Source organism: Hydra vulgaris, chromosome 09 (assembly GCF_038396675.1).
Source record: "Hydra vulgaris chromosome 09, alternate assembly HydraT2T_AEP".
Taxonomy (NCBI): domain Eukaryota; kingdom Metazoa; phylum Cnidaria; class Hydrozoa; order Anthoathecata; family Hydridae; genus Hydra; species Hydra vulgaris.
The window spans coordinates 64692205-64707862 of NC_088928.1; the positions used below are offsets into that span (position 1 = coordinate 64692205).

Here is a 15658-nt window from a genome sequence, read left to right on the forward strand (position 1 = left end):
AGTATAATTAATAGGTTCACCTATTAATTATACTTTTAACAAATATATATATATATATATATATATATATATATATATATATATATATATATCGCAATAACAAAATTTTTGCTTTTAAAATACTTTAGAATTTTATAAATTAACTAAACTAATTTAAATACTTTAATTATTTGAGTAAATAACTAAAATTAGTAAAAACCTTAAATTAGTTTCATTTTTTAATTTATAATCAATAATAAATACAATTTATAACATGTAAATAAAGGATAAAGTAAATGAGCTTTCGTTTAATTTTAAAAAAAAGCGCTATACGAATGATAACAAAAATTAAGAAAATTTTTATAAGAATTAAGAACGGAGTTCTACAACTTTTATAGAAAAATGTTTGTTAATTATAAGTTAAGTATAACACTTTACATATATTAAAACTAAAATAATAATCCAATAATTAATCAACTTGTTTGCTGTTTTTCTTTATTTTTCAAACAGTTTGCAATATTATTTTTTGTTCTCATTGTATCTGGATGGTTTATACCTAAAATTTCAGTTCGTATTTTATCAACAGAATAATAAATTTCTAAAGCTTCGTTATATTTTCCCATAGCGTTCAAACAGCTTGCGATATTATTTTTTGTTAACATTGTATCTGGATGGTTGATACCTAAAATTTCAGTTTGTATTTTATCAACAGAATAATAAATTTCTAAAGCTTCGTTATATTTTCCCATATTTTTCAAACAGATTGCGATATTATTTTTTGTTCTCATTATATCTGGATGGTTGATACCTAAAATTTCAGTTTGTATTTTATCAACAGAATAATAAATTTCTAAAGCTTCGTTATATTTTCCCATATCGTCCAAACAGCTTGCGATATTATTTTTTGTTCTCATTGTATCTGGATGGTTGATACCTAAAATTTCAGTTTGTTTTTTATCAACAGAATAATAAATTTCTAAAGCTTCGTTATATTTTCCCATAGCGTACAAACAGTTTGCGTATTATGTTTTGTTGTCATTGTATCTGGATGGTTGATACCTAAAATTTCAGTTTGTATTTTATCAACAGAATAATAAATTTCTAAAGCTTCGTTATATTTTCCCATAGCGCACAAACAGTTTGCGATATTATTTTTTGTTCTCATTGTATATGGATGGTTGATACCTAAAATTTCAGTTCGTATTTTATCAACAGAAATAATAAATTTCTAAAGCTTCGTTATATTTTCCCATAGCGCACAAACAGGTTGCGATATTATGTTTTGTTCTCATTGTATCTGGATGGTTGATACCTAAAATTTCAGTTTGTATTTTATCAACAGAATAATAAATTTCTAAAGCTTCGTTATATTTTCCCATAGCGATCAAACAGTTTGCGATATTATTTTTTGTTGTCATTGTATCTGGATGGTTGATACCTAAAATTTCAGTTTGAATTTTATCAACAGAATAATAAATTTCTAAAGCTTCGTTATATTTTCCCATAGCGTACAAACAGTTTGCGTATTATGTTTTGTTGTCATTGTATCTGGATGGTTGATACCTAAAATTTCAGTTTGTATTTTATCAACAGAATAATAAATTTCTAAAGCTTCGTTATATTTTCCCATAGCGCACAAACAGTTTGCGATATTATTTTTTGTTCTCATTGTATATGGATGGTTGATACCTAAAATTTCAGTTCGTATTTTATCAACAGAAATAATAAATTTCTAAAGCTTCGTTATATTTTCCCATAGCGCACAAACAGGTTGCGATATTATGTTTTGTTCTCATTGTATCTGGATGGTTGATACCTAAAATTTCAGTTTGTATTTTATCAACAGAATAATAAATTTCTAAAGCTTCGTTATATTTTCCCATAGCGATCAAACAGTTTGCGATATTATTTTTTGTTGTCATTGTATCTGGATGGTTGATACCTAAAATTTCAGTTTGAATTTTATCAACAGAATAATAAATTTCTAAAGCTTCGTTATATTTTCCCATAGCGATCAAACAGTTTGCGATATTATTTTTTGTTGTCATTGTATCTGGATGGTTGATACCTAAAATTTCAGTTTGAATTTTATCAACAGAATAATAAATTTCTAAAGCTTCGTTATATTTTCCCATAGCGTTCAAACAGCTTGCGATATTATTTTTTGTTCTCATTGTATCTGGATGGTTGATACCTAAAATTTCAGTTCGTATTTTATCAACAGAATAATAAATTTCTAAAGCTTCGTTATATTTTCCCATAGCGTACAAACAGCTTGCGATATTATGTTTTGTTCTCATTGTATCTGGATGGTTGATACCTAAAATTTCAGTTTGTATTTTATCAACAGAATAATAAATTTCTAAAGCTTCGTTATATTTTCCCATAGCGATCAAACAGTTTGCGATATTATTTTTTGTTGTCATTGTATTTGGATGGTTGATACCTAAAATTTCAGTTTGTATTTTATCAACAGAATAATAAATTTCTAAAGCTTCGTTATATTTTCCCATAGCGAACAAACAGCTTGCGATATTATGTTTTGTTGTCATTGTATCTGGATGGTTGATACCTAAAATTTCAGTTTGTATTTTATCAACAGAATAATAAATTTCTAAAGCTTCGTTATATTTTCCCATATCGTCCAAACAGCTTGCGATATTATTTTTTGTTCTCATTGTATCTGGATGGTTGATACCTAAAATTTCAGTTTGTATTTTATCAACAGAATAATAAATTTCTAAAGCTTCGTTATATTTTCCCATATGGTACAAACAGAATGCGATATTATGTTTTGTATCAAGCGTAAATTTATTATTTTCGCCATAAGTTTCTGTATTAAAACTTTGAATACTTTTTAATATTTCGATTGCTTCTTCAAATAAACCTTTACATACTAATAATTTGCTAACAGATGTCGCCATATTATGGAATGTTTTTGATATTTTTATTCCATTAGTGCGAAACATACAGATAAAATGGAAAACAAAATAGTTTCCGTAATCCACGTGATCTTTTACTTCATTCAATTCAAATATAAATAATTTTTCAATTAAACTAAGATACGTATTTGTAGTTGAATTTCTATTTTGAAAACATCTACACGTCAGCTGTGTCAGTTCGTGCATTGAATATTTGTTATCATCAAAGTTTAGTAAAGAATAACTCATTAGTAACCCAACGGCTTCATCAATTACATATTCATCGTTTATTTCCATTTGTTTTGAAATTTGGATTATAAACTGTTTACTTATGTTTTGATAATCGCAATGAGATAAACAGTTTAATATTTTAAATGGAAAAAGTTTACTTTTTTCTAATTTTATTAAAACTAAGTTAATTGCTTTTATTGCAGACTTTGGTTCTTCTTCGGTTGGAAAGTTATTGTCTAATATTTCTGGTTTCGATCTATATCGATCTACGTATTTTTCTATCGAAATTTTATGAATATTTATATATTTTATTGCCTGAGTAATAGCGAACGGATGATAACCAAGTTCTTTAGTTAGGTTTCTTATATTTTCATCGGCGTTTTCTTTAATATTATTTTTTACATAAGCGAATGCTTCTTCTGAAGTAAAAACATCAACTAGCATTTTGTTTACGTTATTCGACCACGCTCTCCATTGGGAGGTAATCAACGTAAATGAATCCGGTTTTCTTGAAATATACATGGTCAGGTTTTTAACACTTTCATCGTCGACATTGTCAAAAATATACAATGTTTTTTCATTTTTATAATGGTTGTGAATTTTTTCAACAATCACTTCTATATTCAAATAATCACCTTTTGAGTCATGAACTTCGAATCCTAATATTTGACATTGGTTTCTCATTGAGGTTTGTAACTTTCCAAATGCTGCGTCTATCCAAACAAAGTTTTTGTAGAAGTTATAATAAATTTCGCAATACTTTCTCGCAATTTGTGTCTTCCCAACACCGGACATTCCATATAATATTAAAGTTGACTTGTTTGCTCCATGTAAAAAACGTCGAATTTTACAAAGTAGTTTTTCGCGTGAAAATAAATTTTCTGAAAACGGTTGAACTTCTAAAAATGAGCGCATGGTTAGTTTATATAAACTTATTCTCTCAATTAAAATAAATTTAATATCATTTATTTTAGTAAAAAATTTTTCAAACGTGACGCGTTATTTATTAGCGTATTAAGTCCAGTTTTAAAAAGTTTTAATATAAAAAAATTATAAAATTATACTACTTTTAAAAACGTTTTTGAATAAAGTATCGTGTTACAGTATTTTTATATATTAAGAGAACGTTTTTGTGAACAAAACTTTGTAAACTTAACAATTTGAAAAACATCAAGTAATTACTCTAGAGAATTCAACCAAAAGAACGATGTTTTTTTTTTAATTCAAATTTTACTAAATTTAAATTTTAACTGAGTTTTGGAGTTTCAAATTCATAAAAAAACCCACATTTTTAAAAGCTTGTTCTCTACCAACCCGTAATGCAAATGTTTGGACTTTCATAAAATTTCTATTTCTATTTTATGTTTGCTTGTTTATTTCATTTTTGAGTTCTAAAATTTTGTACAAATTAGTTGATTAATAAATGTAATATTTATTTTTGAATTAAATTAAGGAAAAATAACCAAAGTAGTGGTAGATTTAATTATCAGGTTAAAAGATTGCTTGCGCAGATTATGATAAATAACCTAAAAGCTATAGTCAATATTTCTATAAAACTGCAGGTATAATACCCAAAAAAGGTTTCTCGATTTACTTTCAGATCATTGTTTATAATCATTTGGAAAATGAAGTACAGATAGCTGATGCATTAGAATGATATCTATTAGTTTCTTCTTTGAGACTCTAAATAGAGAACTTCGCAAATCAAAGTTGAATTATATATGCAACATATCTAGATAAATTTTTTTTGATGAACCTATTTCTTATAGTCATATGTGATCACATACCCAACAAGCATTTTCCGTTTTTTCAATGTTAAAATTAGGTCAATATTTTGAAGCCATTTTTTTTAAAGTTCTACGTATTTTTCACGTCAAACCTCAGATGTTGATTAATTAACCTGATTTCAACCCAGGGCCGTGCACAGGATTTAGGGGCCCCGAGTATCCTTCAATTTGGTCCCCCCTTCTTTTCAAAAAAAAAAAAAAAAAAAAAAAAAAGCCTGCTCAAATATTTTGATTATACTGCTGGTATATAAGTATAATTAAGTAGTCCAGCTTTTGTGTCTGACAATGTTATTTTTCTTGCTTATTTTTAACAAACTCTTTAATCACATCATGAAGTCAATATTTTGAACTAATTGAGACCTATTACTTAAAATAGCAAGATCATTGGTTCGTTCTTGCGCAAAAAGTTCTTGAAGAGCTTCAATTTATTGAATTAAAGAAACGCAGTCCAATCTCTACATTTTTTGAAAATTTCCCCCAGCCTTATTTCAGAAATTTCGTTTAAAAAGCCGAATGAGACAAGAGGTTTCTCTCCAAAGTTTGCCGAATGAATTTGCTTCATATGAAGCAATTCTTAAGTCAGTTCATTTTCAGTCTCGTCACATGAATATTTCTGCAAAAAATGGGAGCAGGCACTCTTGATTTCTGGTTCAAACAGTTTTTAATATTCCCACAAAAAAAAAGATTTTAGCAAAAATTTCTTGAATGGCTACGAGCAGTGAGTCCACCAATCATAGAATCAAAAATTTGATATAAAACGAATCCTCGAAATGTTGCCTCCTCTCCTCATTCTGTCTCTGTTGATTATATTTTAAATTTTTTATATAAACTTTATATTTTAAATTTTTTATATAAACTTTATATTTTAAATTTTTTATATAAACTTTATATTTTAAATATTCTATATAAACTTTATATTTTAAATTTTTTATATAAACTTTATATTTTAAATTTTTTATATAAACTTTATATTTTAAATTTTTTATATAAACTTTATATTTTAAATTTTTTATATAAACTTTATATTTTAAATTTTTTATATAAACTTTATATTTTAAATTTTTTATATAAACTTTATATTTTAAATTTTTTATATAAACTTTATATTTTAAATTTTCTATATAAACTTTATATTTTAAATTTTTTATATAAACTTTATATTTTAAATTTTTTATATAAACTTTATATTTTAAATTTTTTATATAAACTTTATATTTTAAATTTTTTATATAAACTTTATATTTTAAATTTTTTATATAAACTTTATATAGAAAATTTAAAATAAGTTTAACAACCTTCAAAATTACAAATAACAGAGTGTAACTTAAACTGTGTTTATCCATTTGCTTTATATGATAAACTAAGGGGTTAGTTCAACAATTGTTTCTATAATATAGCCTATATGACTTGTATATATTCTTGTATATTCTTCTATTTTAAACGTGAAATGTTGTAGTTTAGGATATAAATTTAAATCAGTTGTAAAATTTAAAATATTAACATATCTTTTGATGGTTATCATTATTTAGGTTAGTTGCAGCTATGTTTACATAGAGCTAGATTTAGATATTAATTTTTATAATTTTTTTTTGAGGATTTTAGTAAACTTTTAGACATCCAGGGAGTTTGGAGCGACTTATTATTTATACTTTTTTTTATTTCTGGAAACGCTATTTCATATTGTTTGCAAAATTGATTAAGAAACAATTCATATGCATTATTAGCATCATTTGATTGCAGTACTAGATCCCAATCAACGCAATTTTGTAAACAGTTTTTAAATTTTTTTAAAGAGTTTTCATTGATCTGTTGCCAAATTAAGGTGGATTTTGTGGAAATATTGTTTATTAAAAGGTTATTTGTAGCTAAGAATGTAGGAAAATGATCCGAAATATCGGTCTGTATTATACCTGTGTAAAGAGGATTATTATGAAAGTTGTTAGTTATGATGTTATCAAGAAGAGTAGAAGACCTATTTGTTATTCTTGTAGATTTGTTTATTGTTGGGATAAGGTTATTTTGTAGAAGAGTGTTTATAAAGTTCTTAACATTAATATTTGAGGCATAGTTAATCAGGTTGATGTTAAAATCTCCGACCATTTTTTTTTATTTATAATTTTGTTTAGAAATGTTTTAAGATGAGTTTTAAATTTTTTTAAGTTTCCAGTTGGCAGTCTATAAGTAGTATTTATAGTTGTGTTTCATTGATGCAGAGATCGTTACGTAAGACAAAATTTTTTGTATTGTGGATATAAATACAAACGCCCCCACCTGCATATACTTTACGTGCTTGATGAATTGATGTGTAATTAATTAGTTCAAATTCATAATTTGTTTACACAAAGTTTTCTGTCAGACAAATAATTTTAAAATCGTGTTTAATTGTATCCAATAATATTTTTAAATTTTCAAAGTTTTTATTTAAACTTCGAATATTGATATTTAAAATTGAAAAAGTGTTTTTAGTTTTTCTTAGATATTGTGATGATTCAGAAACTGAATAGTATTGACTTTCTAGCATTTTGTGACTAAAATAATTTAAATCAGTGCCGTTATCATCGACAATGTCATTTTCATTTGAAGATTTAAATATGAAATTTTCCTCCATTTTTAAAAACAATTTAAATTAAATATGCATAGTAATAATGAAAATAAAATTTCGTTAATTAATGACAAATATTATAAAACTTATTGCTTTTTTTTGCATCCCAATCGCGAATTATCAATTGATCGTAAGATAAGTTGGCAAGTATCGTAAGAGAAATTGGCAATTTATCGTAAGATAAATTGGTAATTTATCGTAAGATAAATTGGCAAGATAAGAAGGCAAACTTACCAGGCGCTCTTTCGATTTTCATTTTTTCCGTTAAATCTTTCCGGATTTGTGTCGTTTCAAAACAGAAGTCTTCGTTTATATAAACATTTTTCCTTTTAGGTTACTCGACTTCCTCAAAATTTCGACTTTATCTTTATAATCTAAAGGTTTTATTACTATTGTTCTTGGCTTTTTAAATTCTTTGCTGCCAGTTCTATGGGCCCGTTCAATTTGACATTAGTAACAGATAATATATCTTCAAAAACTTTTTTACCTTTATTTCGCTTTCCTCCCAGCTTTCACCTTCATATTCATCAATTCCATCTACTCTTAAATTATTACGTCTCGACCGATCTTCTATCTCCCTTAATTTTTTTTTGTATGCGTATACTTTCTGAATTGTTTTCTTTACTGCAGACTTTTGCTTTCATAACTTTTTCATCAATTAGTTGTTCTTGAAAATTCAAACTAAGTTTTAAATCGTCGCTGTCCTTTTTTTACTTTTTCTAATCTGTCATTAAATATTTTTAAGTTTTCACTAATAATACTAATAAAAACTTTTTCTTGTTGCTTTAACATCAAAATCTTTTTTGTAATCTTCAAACAATTTTGTTATTTCTAATATGGTAACTGCCATATTATATAAAAAATTATTTATTTTCTTTAGAAAAATAAATATAAACAAATTTAGCTTTAACAAAGTCGTTTGAAAAAAAACGTCCGCTCGCGATGATAATAAAACGGTAAATGATAATAAAACGGTAAATGACACGTGTCATGCTATATCACGTGTCATGCTATATCACACTGTAAGTTGAAATTAGTTTTTACTATTTTTTTTTATTTGCAATTTTTTTATTTAGATTTTATTTGCAATTTATTCGCAGTCGGAGAGTCACGTGGTTAAGCAAAATAACAATAGGGCAAGTTGTTGCCCTATTGTTTACTTGAGATAATAAAGCAGGAGAATTCGTACGAAAAAGTGGTTTAAAGAGTTAAAAAAAAGAAATATCGGTTTGTAAATACTTTGAAAGATTAGAATTTAACGCCGCAGAAAGGTATATAAATAAACTGTCAATACTTGGAATCAACCGGTGTATATGCAAGTTCCTTGCAAATACTTGGAAAGATGATCAAACTGAATGGTCATGAGTTTAATACCATGATGTTTATATCTATTTAATAAAAAGTCCAAGAATATATTCTATTGAGGCTATAGATAACTAAGAAGCATTAGATGCTTATAAATATTTTGTCTTTGGCTAGATGCAGGAAGTTTTTCACACGACGTTAAGCTCTGGTTTTTTTGTTTTGAAAACACAAGTTGTCTGACTTGTGTGTTTAAAACAAGAGAACCATCTTAGTCACCAGAGTTGGCTCAAAACAACAAAACCATCTTACAAAACATATATACATATATATATATATATATATATATATATATATATATATATATATATATATATATTATTATTATTATTATTATTATTATTATTATTATTATTATTATTATTATTATTATTATTATTATATATATATATATTACTAGTCGTTTCGCTCGGTTGAGAGAATTTTTTATTTTATAATCAACTGTAGGGTATAAAACAGCTAAAATTATTTCAAATCTTTTAATACGAGGTGGCCCTAGGTAAGCACATTTTTATTGTACGTATAGCTCAGGTCTGGATTAATAAAGTGGCCAACGGGTATAAACATTGTATAATTATTCTAATTCTCTTTTGTTATTCAATACAATTTTTGACATTTGTTTTAATTTCAATAAACGCGCACATGCCTCTAACTCAAAATCAAACAACCACATTGCGCAAAGCTCTGTCTATTCTAAGCCTGTATATATACAGGCTCAGAATAGACAGAACTTTGCGCAATGGGGTATGTGTGGTAAATTGTGTGTTTTATTTGCACAATCAAAACAAAAGAATTTTTAGATGATATATTAGGTTATAACATTTATGATAACGGATTGCACCTCATTGATTTTTAGGCTTCACCTTCATCTTGAAGGTGATCAGTTCACTTTGCTTATAACTGTGACACACAGTAAAAAAATCTTTTCAGAATTCCTTTGTGCGGAATTTATCTCTAAGAAAGTCATAGTTGTGATAGTGCAAATAAAACATACAAAACATTAATAGCTGTTCAAAAGTAACTGTTTTGTAGCATTTATTACTATCACAAAAGTAATACTTCTTAAAAATAAATTTCTTACTAATTGAAAAATAAAATAAAAATATTTCCAAAAAAGTTTAAATTTAATTTAAAAAGATATTATAGTTATTTAACTATTATGCTTTAGTTTTTTCCCCAAATAATATAAAATTCAGTACTCAAATAGAGTACTGAATGTTCTAAAAGAACAGAGAAAATAATAGTTTAGTAAAAACACTTATCAAGATATCTTTTACGGTCTGTTTCCTTTCAACAGGTTTAGCAGCTTCCTGATGAACATGCTGATGGGGAAACCGACTGTTAAAGATATTTAGATAAATGTTTTTACTTATCTAAGTATTAGGATCTGAAAGACAATTATAAGATCTTGAGCTTTATAAATATAAAAATCCGAACCTTATATAAGCAAACGAAATAAAGAGAAGTATATTAAAAAATAAATTACTAAAACCCTAGTTGTATAACAACTTTCATAATACTAGAAGTATCTGAGTCTATATAAAATTAAAGAATTCTTTTTTTTTTAAGGTTGAGTTTAAAAACGTGAAAGGTATTTAGATCAAAATTCCGCAAAACAGTATTATTCCATAGATGGGGTCCACTTTAAGCATTGAATAATTGAATAATATTTATTTGACTAAATGGCTCAAAATGGCAAAAAGTAAAAATAATGTTTCTAATATCGTATTTGTTGTAATGTTTCAGGTATTATAAAAAAATGATAGGGGAAAGTTTTTTTTTTTGTATATATATATACAACACACCATGAAAATCTGGAACTTAATGCTGAAAAAATATCCCATCAAAATCCTTTTTACTAATGATTGTGTATGTTATAAGGTTCTCATAACCACAAAAATTGAAATCAAAGTTTGAAATCCAACAGTGTTATTTTAATTTGAATATTTCGTACAGAAAGTTAAACTTGACCGTTATTTAATGATTGGTACACCTCTTAAAAATGCATTTTACAAGTTTTTAATTATCAAATTGATAATTAATCACACTAAATTTTGTATTGGTACTTATAAAAAGCTTATCAAGAATTTCAATCGATTTTTTTTGCTTAGAGAATCCACTCAGCACATCCCTATTATATACAAACTTATTGTTTAGGTCAACGCAAAAAATATTTTTTTTTCGTGCGCCAAAATTTTTTTTTCCATCATGCTTATTTTTGCTAAATACCATAAACACTGCAGAAATTCTGTTTGTTTAATTTATATAAAAAAAGCAGACAGGCACCCTGAAAATTTGAGAACCTAACGCTGATGGAAAATTCCCCCAAAATCCTTTGAAGTGGTGATACTGTATGCCATAAAGTATCCATAATAAAATTTCAAAAATTTGTATTAAAATCCAATAGAGTTATTAACGTTTTTCTACAACTGATATTTATCTAAAGTTATAACAACTTACAACTTCTCCAAAAAAAAGTTATTTCACTCAAAAAAGTCTAAATGTTAAATAGAAATATAAAGAATTTCTGAATTATTTTATTATTCTTTTTTCTTATTAACAAACATTTTGGCAAAAAAAAAAAGCACTTTTCAATAAAGTATTCTAACAACCCAACGTTTGTCAGAATATTCTTATTTGACTTTTTTGCATCTTGCTGCAGTTCCGCGCAGTTAGTTCATACTTTTTGACTATTATACACTTATATATATATACAACAACACTGTTTAAAAACTGATGAGAGTAATTGGGATGAGAAGCATCTCTTTTGTATCTTTTCCAACTACTTTTGAAACTAGAATATAAAGCTTTTGTGGCTTTTTACTATACAGTCCCAGGCTAATTTTTTTCACCTTGAAAAATTGTTGAACATGATGAAAAACAGCATAATCCTTTGGAGTGACAGAAATTTGAAGCTTCAGAAAACTGGGTTTGAAACCTTTGATTTTCAAAACATAATCAAATGAAAGAGAACGAAAAACAACGAGCTTTGATTGCAATAACCAAGTCGCTGAGAGAGCAATTGATTTGGAAAAAGTAAGATTTTTCCACACCAACTGACTATCTTCTGAGCTAGCAACAAGTTCTTATGGTGAAGTATTCTCTTAATGCCTTTTGATGAAAGTTGGTTTCAACTGGCCTTACTAGGCTAATCTGGTTGAGAGCAAATCCAATTTTCCTCATTCCGGTATTTGAAAGCCCCATGTTCTCTTGGATTGAAGTCATATTTTGAACACTTAAAGGACCAAAAAAAAGTTACTGGGAAGCTGATGACCCTAAAAATTACATTGCAAGTTAAAATTATCTTATTTACATTTTAATCCGAACTGTTTCTCTAGGTGATGCATGTTTGCCTGAAACCACAGTTGATGAAATCTGCTCGGCAACTATTGGGTCTGCCAACACAAGTTCTCTGAGGTTTACATGACGATTTCCTTGTTTACAATGATAAGGATGTCTACGAGCAAACACGAATAAGCAATTGTGCTTATCTGTGCTTGTTTGTAATTAAAAAGTAAATCATATCTGGGGCTTGGATCAGATTTATTTTTTGAACTAAACCCAGCTATTTTATTTTCTAAACCTCAAATTACGTAAATACAGCCATAAAGTTTTTTACAATAAAAATTTATTATTTTTAAATTTTATAAATGTTTATAAAAACATTTTGTTGTTTTTCTTATTTTTTTGTTTGTTTTTGTTCTATCTCCATAAATAATTGTTTGGAGTAATTCAATTTGTAAAATTAATCAAGCGGTTTGCGTGTTTCTGACGGCGGTAAAAGTAAATTTACGTTAAGTTTTTGTTACTTTTTTTGGTGGTTTTCAAAAATATACCTTGATAGTTTATATAACTGCTAATTAATAAGAAATATAGTTGAGTTAAGGATTTTTTATTAAGATATGATATGGATTTGTAAAAGACTCCGTTATAATTAAATTTTTTGAGCAAATATTGTCAATGTATGGTTTCCATTTATTGTTCTTATCGAGAAACCACTCCTAAATGCTTAATTACAACATCTCTTTTTATTTCAATTTCATCAATAAAAAATTTGGCTGAATTTTGAGGTAAATAGCGTATTTAAGAGACCAAACGGATATAGATCCATTTGGTTTTATTAATGTCAAGAGTTTAAATCTATAAAAGTTAATATAATTAATATCTTCCATGTAAAACAAAATTAATCCCTAAAATAAAGTAGGTAGACAGCTGCACGCTTTTAAGAGTTTTTTAAAATCTAAATTTGATTAAAAATGAATTTCCAAGCTACAAAATAATGCCACATTTACTGATATATCCACATAAATGTTTGTATTAATATTACTACTAACTTTTTTTAAGTGATTTGTAAAGTTTTATAAATGTCAGATCTACTCGAATATACCGAAGATTCTTCTGCAAGTTGTTTACTACTACTACTACTACTACTACTACTACTACTACTACTACTACTACTACTACTACTACTACTACTACTACTACTACTACTACTACTACTACTACTACTACTACTACTACTACTACTACTACTACTACTACTACTACTAGTACTACTACTACTACTACTACTACTACTACTACTACTACTACTACTACTACTACTACTACTACTACTACTACTACTACTACTACTACTTCTACTACTACTACTACTACTACTACTACTACTACTACTACTACTACTACTACTACTACTACTACTACTACTACTACTACTACTACTACTACTACTACTTCTACTACTACTACTACTACTACTACTACTGCTACTACTACTACTACTACTACTACTACTTCTACTACTACTTCTACTACTACTACTACTACTACTACTACTACTACTACTACTACTACTACTACTACTACTACTACTACTACTGCTACTACTAATACTACTTTCACTAAGTATCATTGAAAGAAAGAATTTAAAAATGGGTATTTATATAAAAATTACCTTTAAATAAGCTAATTTTATCTCCTTGATTTGGTTCCATTTAAATTTGTACAGTCGTTATTCTAAAAGATTATAATAAAGTATTAATGAGTATTTTAAAATTAGATAAAAAAAAACAACTTATAAATAATAAAAATTGTATATATTATCAAATCTGAACATTACATAGTATTAAACAAAATGATAGTTCCTCCGTTTTTAATCTTCACAAACAATAACGAGTGAAAAAAACTTTATATCTTTATTTAATATATAATATATTATATATTATGTATCAATATTATACATATTATGTATTTATATAATATATATTTTACATATTATGTTCATAACATTTCTATATATATATATATATATATATATATATATATATATATATATATATATATATATATATATATATATATATATATATATATATATATATATATATATATATATATATATATATATATATATATATATATATATATATATATATATATATAGATAAAATTCTCAACATTTGAAATTATTTGAAATAAACTTTCTTAACTTTGAAAAATGAAACTATATGAAGTATTTAATAACTGAAAACAAACCTTTGTTTATTTAGATGTTTTTATTTGTCGAAAATACAAAGTATGTTTGATTTTTCATTAAATAACAATGAACATTTTTACTATTAAAGGTAAAAAACTCATCATATGAAATATGACACTTCAATTAAAAGTTATGTAAGTCATTTTACCTACTCACGTGAAAATGGTTTACTATATTGGGGCTTTGAATTTTTTATGACTTAATCTAAAAGAATATAATACAAATTGTTTATACATATTGTTTTTTTTAATAAACCAACTAGTGATTACAATATATGCTTTCAGTCAGGGTTAGGGTTACATTACAGGTTAGACTACAATATATGCTTTGAATCACGTGAATAAGTCTTGAACAAAAAAAAACCTAACTGGCTGCTGCATTGGTGATTTAATATAAAACTGGGCTTGGGACTTTATTGTTATTAGTTAGTACGCTTTCCCTTTTAAATAACTTAACTTTAATTCTTTTTTAATTTTAAACGTTTTTTTAGTAAGTTAAATACTTGTTAATTATATGATGTTTTTATTCTTTTTTTGTTGATAAAAAACATTTTTATTCATAGAGTAAGTATTTAAGGAAAATATTTATGGTTATAAAATATATGTTTAGAGTATACATATTTTATTTACATATAACAAAATCAATCTTTAGAGCAAGAAAAGGGCAAATTTAGTTTTATTATCGTTCACTACTTAAAACATCTTTCACAAAAACGAAACATATAAATATATATCATGACAACATATAAATATATATCATGACAACATTTGTGATAACTTAGGTAAAAAAAAACTTAAATTAAAAAAGGTTTAATACCGCCAAACTGTTTATGAAATAAATAGTATTTAACATCATCGCAAATTGATATTAAAACAGCAGATAACGCTGTTGAAATGGCATAGAAAGTTGATGTGATGTCATTTAAAAGGCAAGCAAAGTTGAAAGAGCGTGAGAAGTTTGCTTGATTACGAAACGGTATCTTAAGTTATGGCAGATGACGGTGACGATATGGTAAATATTTTATCGTTTTGCGTCGAAGTAATCATAGAAATTGCTAGAAGCTTTAAGTTACTTTATTTATGATATAATGACATTTTAATAGTTTTAAATTTATTAAACTATCAAACCATAAAACTTTAAAACATTTTTATTTATATCTTATGACATTTTATTAGCTTTAAACAGAAGTAGTAGTTAGTTTTATTTCGTCAATTAACACACATTTTACAATGTTATC

The 15658-nt window shown here is 26.0% G+C and overlaps 1 protein-coding gene across 2 annotated transcripts; it reads right to left on the bottom strand.

Moving 5' to 3' along the window:
- Positions 1–318: 318 nt before the first annotated feature.
- Positions 319–14141, bottom strand: LOC136084941 (uncharacterized). Of its 2 annotated transcripts, XM_065806342.1 has the most exons (5): positions 14005–14141; positions 13840–13901; positions 2678–4030; positions 1922–2299; positions 319–661 (listed from the first exon to the last, which is right to left on the bottom strand). In XM_065806342.1, exons 2-5 carry the CDS (start codon positions 13877–13879, stop codon positions 453–455), a joined length of 1980 nt encoding a protein of 659 aa, XP_065662414.1. In that variant the 5' UTR covers positions 13880–13901; positions 14005–14141; the 3' UTR covers positions 319–452. The 2 variants fall into 2 exon arrangements, with proteins under 2 accessions (XP_065662414.1, XP_065662413.1); XM_065806341.1 differs by lacking the exon at positions 319–661 and having other exon boundaries at positions 1165–4030.
- Positions 14142–15658: the final 1517 nt, after the last annotated feature.